The following is an 8643-nucleotide window of genomic DNA, read 5'->3' as shown; positions in this document are numbered from 1 at the left end:
AAAAACAAAAACAAAACAAACAAACAAACAAACAAACAAAAAGACCTAATTTAATTCATCTTGTCTACATTTGCAAACATAAGTGAAACAACATTAGTACCTGTGAAGGAGAAAATGGTAGTGTTTTCACTGGTGTGTGTTTTAATGCTGTGTTACTGCCTTCACTGAATGAGCCATCACTGAGCTCATTGCCTAGAGACTGAGCCACTCGTATCCTTTTCTTCTTTCTGAGGATGGTTGGTGGAGTGCTAAACTTGACCACGTTTGGGGATGCTAGAGAAATGGCTTCACTGTCTCCACCATCACAACTGTTCTTTCTCCCTTCAAGTACAAGACTGACATTAAATTGACATTCCATGGCTCCTTCATTATGTTGGATTCGCATTAGTTTAACTGGAGTAGACTTGACAGGAGAAGCAGCAGCATCAGAAAGATCAAAACTGGTAACATCACTCCATGCTACAGGATCCTACAAAAAAATGAATTCTTAACTCATTAAGTTGTAACCTAGTTAATTAAATATGATCTGAACACAGGATAATAATTCCTTTTCATATTAATTTGTTTATAAAGCATTGCTTATAAATCCAAACCATCTAAAATAAAACTCTAAATAACCCATTTCCCTTTTCACTGTCTTCAGACTGTAAACAGAATTTTAAATAAAAATAAGAAATCTCCTTATTTGTTGGCATTCAATTGTATTTCCATGTTAGAAAATTACATGCCCTGAATATTTGACATTACATTTTACATTAGTGCATTTTATTAATTGAAAAATATAGAAAGATTTTTTTAAATCATTTCAAATGAGTGATTCAAGTGTAAAGACAAATTAAATAAACCTTTCTGTCATATCATCTCTATGACAGTCCCTACTTAAGAGGTAAGAGAAATATTAATGTGGATGGTGTAGAATTGCTCCATGCACTTAAATAAATGCTCCCATTCACCAGGCACATTGTTTATCTTCTATCTAAATCCACTGTTTAAATAGAAAATGGCCACAAACTGTTCCCTTTTATCTTGTAAGGCAGAAATATGGACACGGAAGGCCCTACCTCAGAAATGCATCGACGTGTAAGTGACTAAGGCTCGCTGCCTTTGTGGCAGTAAAGGAAGGCAGATAGAGAGTGGGGTGGGAGGTGACACTCTCCTGGACAGTGGAAATTCTTCACCTAGGCTACTCAGAAGTTCCTAACTGTTTCCTGATGGAGATTTTCAGTTTCCCCGAAAGGGTGCAAGCAAATCCATCTGACTGAGGTGATGATGGAAAGTTAAATGCCCATTTCTTTCCATCTCTGTCTCCATGGCTTCTACCACTATGAAGACTCCCTGCAACAGCAAGCCTCAACAACATAAAGATAAAAGCCTGTGGGATCTGACCTGGGAAACCACCACACTGTGTAGAGGGCGTGACCACTAATGGCCGTAACTGTATAAAAAGCATTTGCTACAAACAAGGAAATCTGGAAAGCTGTGGCCTTCAGTCAGGGCATGTGGAGTGGTTCAGCGTCTCACACCGGCACCACAGCATTGAGAAATGTTAGGATGATAATTTCTAACAAGTTATTTACTCATTTTTACCAGTAAAAACAAACTTTGTCTAAACATCTTTGTTTAATTAAGCAGAACACTTTAGAAGAAAACATTACAATTTTTATAATAACAATTAAGAATATTACAAGATAATATTTCATCTAACTCAGTAGCTGAAATTTTCTGTCAGAATATATTACATAAAAAGAAAAAATTATTTTAGGCTATTATTAAAAAGAATTAATTCATCATAAAATCATTCTATTAAACAGGAAAATACTATAAAACTATATAACCATTTAGTAATATGTATGGAACATATACTTTGACTTAGAAATTCAATTTAGCCAAGTATATAATTGTCATGATTTGACAATAAAGCTTTTATAAATATTACTTTTTCTTGATGATATGGAAAATCTAGATGTTCTCTAAACACACAGCAATGCATTCAGTAAATAAACTGTCTTACTGTCAAACTCTCATATGCTGGAATACTATAAAGCCTCAAAATTCAAGCTTAAAAAATATATTTAAGATCCAGGCATGGTGGGTGGCACATGCCTTTAAGCCCAACACTCAGGAGGCAGAGGCAGACAGACCTCTGTAAGTTCAAAGCCAGCCTGGTTTATATATGGAGTTCCAGGTCAGCCAGGGATACACAGTGAGACCCTGTTCAAAATTATATGTATGTTAAGAAACCAAAGACAGAATCATAATATAATAGAAGATAAAAATATAACCTGAATTATGTGTGTGTGTTTCTATACATCAAATGATCAAGTCTGAATATATAGATTTAAAATTTCTTCTTTATAGTTCCTCTAGTTTAAAACATTCTAATGTATTTAAATAACTCATCTAATAATGAATTAAATTTTTAATTCTAAAACATCTTTAAGAGACATATTTGAGGAGGACTTAAACCTTTAATTTTTTTTGGTCAGAAACCTCTACAAAAGAGATCAAAATTAGGCAATGCTTAGCATTTAAGTAGGTAAATGTCTATTTAAATATTAAACTAAGCTTCTAAACATGAGATTATGGTATTAATTTCATAATTTCAAACTTACAGATTCAATAAGTTCTAGAGTCTCTGCAAATTCAGGGATGGTCTGTAGAGAAGACAGCACAGCATTTGCTTCTACAGCTAGAAACTTTGTGGGTGAGTTTTGCTGAGCAGAAACAGTCTGATTTTCATCCATGCTATAAAACTCGGCAGTGTGTTCCTCAAGGTTATTCAGTGTGTTAGACATGCTATCATCCATAAGGAAACTACCAGACCAGCTAGAAAAGCTTCCAGGTTGCTAAAAGTACAAAAGAAAATTAAATATTATTAGCCATTCTCAATATAGGTATGAATTTAAATTTTAAATAAAAAATTTCAATACATGCTTCATATTATTTTAGATAAAAAGATATAGTACCCAGTATAGCCTTTCTTCAATATTAGTATATACTTTGTTTCCACTAAATTTCATTCCTTGACTAGATTTCTTTTTTTCTAAATAAATTTTAACTATAAAGCCACTGCCAATAAAACTAGCACTTATATGTAACAAAGAACTAAAATGTAGTCTATTTTCTTTTTAAACTTCATTCCACAATTCCACTCACAACCCTCACTCTATGAGAATACCAAACTTTAGTACTTTTAACTCGCTGATGAGTGATTTTTTTTTACTCTAGACAGCCTTTGTACATACTATTGTTCTCTTTATCTAGAACATTCCCTAACCCACCATTTACACAAAGTGTTGCCTTGACTTAAAAGACACTTTAAATATGTGACTGATAGATAATAATATACTTTCATCTGCTAAAATATTGTCCTAATACATCTATTTTGCTAATATATATACAATATAATCACCCTGCATTTCAAGACTGAATTCAGGGCTGAAGAGATAGCTCAGTAGTTAAGAACAGTGGTTACTCTTTCAGAGGACCTGGATTCAATTCTCAGCACCCACATGGCAGCTCAAAAGCATGTGTAACTCCACTTCCAAGGGTTCCAAAACTTTCACAGACATAAATGTGGGCAAAACACCAATGCGCAGAAAATAAAAAATACTTCTGTTCAAGACTGACCTCAAATAAGAATTCTTCCAAGAACATATTCTGACTGTGAATCTAATGTACATAATTTTCTTATGTTCTTTTAAAACTAAGTGATTTATTTCATCTTACTATATTCTATTCCTTATCTTTGTTCTCATTGCAGATTAAGTACTCTGATATCAGGCTTATACAAGTTTTCTTTCTTTCTTTAGAAACAACCCAGGCAATTTAATATGTTTACTAACCTAAGGCTTTTCATGACAATGAGACATGTCTGCTCCTAATACTATTAGTCTACTTCAAAAAAGGATGATGGGCATCAAAGAACCTCCATATGGAGTTTACTTTATGGCAAAAGCTAGCCATTTGGGCAAAGAAACCCCCCTTGCCTCAATTGCTGACAGTATACTGTCAAAACTGAACCAGCAGGACACAAAAAAAAGTGACTGCCAAACTTTGCCAATACATGGCACGACAGTTCTTCAAAATTCCTTGCTTCCCAAAAGTGTCTGTCAGATATACTAGGCCTGTAGGCCAAAGTTGGATGCCCCAATGCACACAAGAACTTTGGATGACTGTCCAGACAGACAGATGTCCCCGTTGTTAGACAACATGACACCTTTCTGGGGTTTTTGATGGCACTAAGGACTAAATAATCAGACTTAAAGTTTTTCTTAGTTATGATAAAAAGGTAAATAAATTAGGTTTGAAACTTTAGACTCATAAAGATTAATAACAGACTATTTTCTCTAAATTTTCCAAATACAAAAGGACTGGATATTGTAACTAAAATTCTTACTTGATAACTGTTTTTGTTGTTTATCATTTTACTATGTTAACGTAAAAACCTTCCTTTTTCATTTAGATAAAAAGGGGAAATGCTGTGGAATAATCCTTCTGTATACTGTGAAAATGTATTGCTTCCATTGTTAATATAAAGCTGATTGGCCAAGAGCTAGGCAGGATTTTCTGAGCAGAGAGAATGCTGGGAAGGAGGGCAGAGTCTGAGGAGTCTCGAGCCAGATGCAGAAGAAGCAATATGGGAAGTTCATAGATGAGCTAAACTAGCCTCAGGGCAGCACATAGATTAATAGAAATGGGTTAATTTAAGTTGTAAGAGCTGGCTGGAAGAGACAAGCCTAAGTTATTGGTTGAGCATTTATATTTACTAATAAGTGTCTGAGCACTTATTTATTATTTGGGAGCAACTGCTGGAACACAGAGAAACTCTGGTTCCATTCACAGAAGCCACATCTATATCTCCATTTCCAGAGGATCTCACATTCACTTCTGACCTCTACAATTTACTCAGCTGAGCGGAGCATAATGGAATTCAGTAAAATAGTAGTCACTATAATCACACAAATGTTAAAAAAAAAACCCAAATGTATATGAAGTCTTATGAAGTGTATGAAGTTTTAAAAAGAAGTCAGTAATTTTCTCCCTTTTAATATAAAATGTGAATTACTTTATCTAATATATTTTTCTTATTAAATAAGACAGGTATGCTGCATCCTGAGCTAAGGTACTGTTATTAGTTTAAAAATATTTATTTCTTTGATAACATCATACATGTATATAATATATCTTGATCATTTCCACCCACTGTTCCCTTCTCAATCCCCCCACACCCTCCCTCCATGCCTCCAACATACTATTTTTTAAAAAACCAAAAATTAGGCCAGGGGGTGGTGGCACGCCTTTAATCCCAACAGTCGGGAAGCAGAGGTAGGTGGATCTCTCTGAGTTTGAGGCCAGCCTGGTCTATAGAACTCATTCCAGCACACCTAAGGCTGTTACACAGAGAAACCCTGTCTGGAGTGGGGAAGGGGGAATTGGACTGGAGTGACAGCTCAGCAGTTAAGAGCACTGGCTGCTCTTCCAAAGGACCTGGGTTTGATTCTTAGCACCCACATGGCAGGTCAAAACCATTTGTAACTCCAGTTCTAGGGGATCTGACACCTTATTCTGGCCTCCTCAGGCCTTATGTATGTAGTACATAGAAATACATACATGCAAAACACCCATAAACAAAAAAAATAAAATAGAAAAATTAAAATTTTTAAATCTAAAAGTACTTGAATTTTTTCATAATTGTTTTGTTTAGCTTTAGTTTTGAATCACTGGGGGAAAAGTCCAAGGCCTCAAGCATAGGACAAGTTCCTACCACTGTGCTACATCTCATTCCAAAAATTTTTAGAATGGCTTAAACATGACATAATCATCTACAAATAAGGACTTTCTATATATAACTATTTGTCTCTTCTTTAGCAAAACTAAAATTAACATTAAAATAAGCATACGTCTAGTCTTCCTATTTACTGATAGTTTATAGTTTCAAAACAAAAACTGCCTTTCCTACAGTAAAACCTCACCTATGATAATTAACATGTTATTTTAATTCCCCCTTAAATAATGTAAAACAATATCATTTGTTTCATGACACTAATTGAACATGTCAATTTATTCTATCAGAGTGATGCTGAGTTCCCAGTAAACTCCACGTTTGCCCTCTCATTCAGTCTGAAATCATGGAGAGGAAAAGCAACTTTATTCAGTGCTGAGACTGAACCCAAGATCTGATGCATATCAGGCAAATGCTCTACCACTGAGCTGTATGCCAAGTTTAAGAAAACTCTTCTCAAAATATAAAAAATATTCCAGATATCACTTTAAATGTTCAAAATTCTCACCTAAGTATGTGTACATCTTTTTTCTCTAATCCATCTAGCACTGCCTATTTAATTCTACTAGATCTTATCTTAATTTAATACTCCTGCTTATTCTGACGAACCAAATCAAAGACAACCATATCAACCTTTTTCTTATAAAAGAGTTAGAGAATATAAAATCTAAATGTTTCCTGCTGTGTTGTTTTGTTTTGTTTTTTGAGACAGGTTTCTCTGTGTGGTCTTGGCTGTCCTCTAAAACTCACTCTGTAGACCAGTCTTGTCTCAACTCACTGAGATCTGCCTGTCTCTGCCTCCTGAGTGCTGGAATTAAACTATGTGCCACTGCCGCCCACCTTGTTATTATCACTTTTTCCAATTTATTGAATTCATATCCTAAATAGACTAAAACAGATTTTTTCAAAGAAAATAAAAGTAATTTTAGAGCTTTTAAATCTCTCTACCTATTGCATTTCTCATTTTATACACTTTTCACTTTAACCCATCATTACATGGAATGACAAGTCTTTAAAAGCTTAATAAAGAAAAAAACATAAATCAAAGATTTTAAATCTTTAACAACTATTATTTAAGAACCTTCTTTTTGAGTATCCTAATACAGAACACTGTAAAACAGGCTGGAAGAGATGTAAATCAAAATCAAGCAACCTCAAAATTGCAAATTAAAATGAGAAAAAAAGTGTTAATATTAAAATGTAAAGTCACCTATATTTTTGGTTGTGAGCCTAGCCTTTAACAGCTGGCTGGGCAGTGGCGCACGCCTTTAATCCCAGCACTTGGGATGCAGAGGCAGTTGGATCTCAGTGAGTTCAGGGGCAGCCTGGTCTACAAAAGTGAATTCCAGGTCAGCCAGGACTGTTACACAGACTTTCTCAAAAAAACAGTAAACAAACAAATAACTAAATAAATATGAAGTCACATTTAAAACACTCTACAACTAAGAAAAAGCATAAAAGAATTCATATGGAGGACTAATAATCAAATACAAGCATATAAGTTCATTTCTTACAGATGGGAGCCTCTTTCTTCTAACTTCATTTTCAGCTGACATAAGGAGCAACTCAAGTTCCTTTATTTTTTTTTCCTTATCAGGATCTTCATCAACAAAGGGTTGCTAAAAATAAGTTAAATAAAAGAAAAAAACAGGCACCATCACATTGCTTTAAAATAATGTTGTCCTTCTTATTTTCTTCGATGTAACCTATAATAAAGCTTAATGCTACTAAACCCAAATGCTACTAATGTTTTCATGTTACTAAATCAATGTATTACAATATCTCTGGAATCTAAAAAGGTACTTGGCAAATATTTTCAACCTTGTAAAAAAATGGGAAAACTTAAATGTAAAAAAATAAAAAGACATTATTTCAGACATGGTAGTACACACCTGTGATTCCCCAACTCTAGAAACAGAAAGAAAGGAGGGTTTCAGGTTTAAAGCTAACATGGACTACATGGTAACACCCTATGTCTCCAGCAACACCTAAAACTGTGCATGGTGGCCAACACTAGAAAGGAGCAGATGTGAGGACTTCAAATTCAAGGGCATTCTTGAGTACTTGTCAAGTTCAAGGCCAGTCTGGGCTATGTGACCAACAGCAAAAAACTAAACAAACTTAAAAGCATATTACATTAATTACATATCAAAAATGTACATTTGGAACATTTTAGATAATTACCTTGTAACATATTTATACCTTCAGCAGCTGTTTGAAAGATTTAAGCGACAAGACTGAACAAATTACCACACTGGTGCTGCTAATCACCTCATACTTTATGATTTTATATTTTTCAAATCCATTTATACATTTTCCTTTAGTTTTATAATACTCAAAGTAAAAAACAAAACAAAAAATCCAACAATGTTCTTTATCCTAGTTTAATAGATAAGGAAATGAGGACTAAACTTCTATAACTATGTCAAAGCTTTCTTTTCTCTCTCTCTCTCTCTCTCTCTCTCTCTCTCTCTCTCTCTCTCTCTCTCTCTCTTTCTCTCTCTCTCTCTTTTTAGTGAGGGATGGGCACAGAATCTTGTCTCAAACTCACATCTTCCTGCTCCTAACTTCCCAAGTGCTGGGATCACAGATCTGCACATATCACTAGGCTATTTTTGTTTTCATTTGTTTGATCTTTGCTGTTTTCACTTTTTGAGACAGGTTTTATTCTGTAGCCCTGACTGACCTGACACTTGCTACATAGCTCTGCTTGTCTTGAGCTGTGGCACTCTTCCTGCCTCATCTTAAAACTGGGATGACAGGGGCTGGAGAGATGGCTCAGCGGTTAAGAGCACTGCCTGCTCTTCCAAAGGTTCTGAGTTCAATTCCCAGCAACCACATGGTGGCTCACAACCATC

General features: G+C 34.7%; 1 protein-coding gene across 2 annotated transcripts in view; it reads right to left on the bottom strand.

Annotated features, from left to right (window-relative positions):
• Mybl1 (MYB proto-oncogene like 1) overlaps positions 1–8643 on the bottom strand; it is a 35739-nt gene that overhangs the window by 9573 nt on the left and 17523 nt on the right. For both annotated transcript variants that reach the window (XM_026786814.1, XM_005361891.3), the window contains exons 8-10: positions 7300–7404; positions 2613–2846; positions 101–469 (exon numbers count right to left, since the gene is read on the bottom strand). In XM_026786814.1, the coding sequence (XP_026642615.1) occupies positions 101–469; positions 2613–2846; positions 7300–7404 (708 nt within the window). The remainder of the gene's footprint in view (positions 1–100; positions 470–2612; positions 2847–7299; positions 7405–8643) is intronic.

Source organism: Microtus ochrogaster, linkage group LG5 (genome assembly GCF_000317375.1).
Source record: "Microtus ochrogaster isolate Prairie Vole_2 linkage group LG5, MicOch1.0, whole genome shotgun sequence".
In the NCBI taxonomy this organism is placed as follows: domain Eukaryota; kingdom Metazoa; phylum Chordata; class Mammalia; order Rodentia; family Cricetidae; genus Microtus; species Microtus ochrogaster.
The sequence above is the reverse complement of the archived record's forward strand: the minus strand, read 5'-3'. Positions and strand labels throughout refer to the sequence as shown.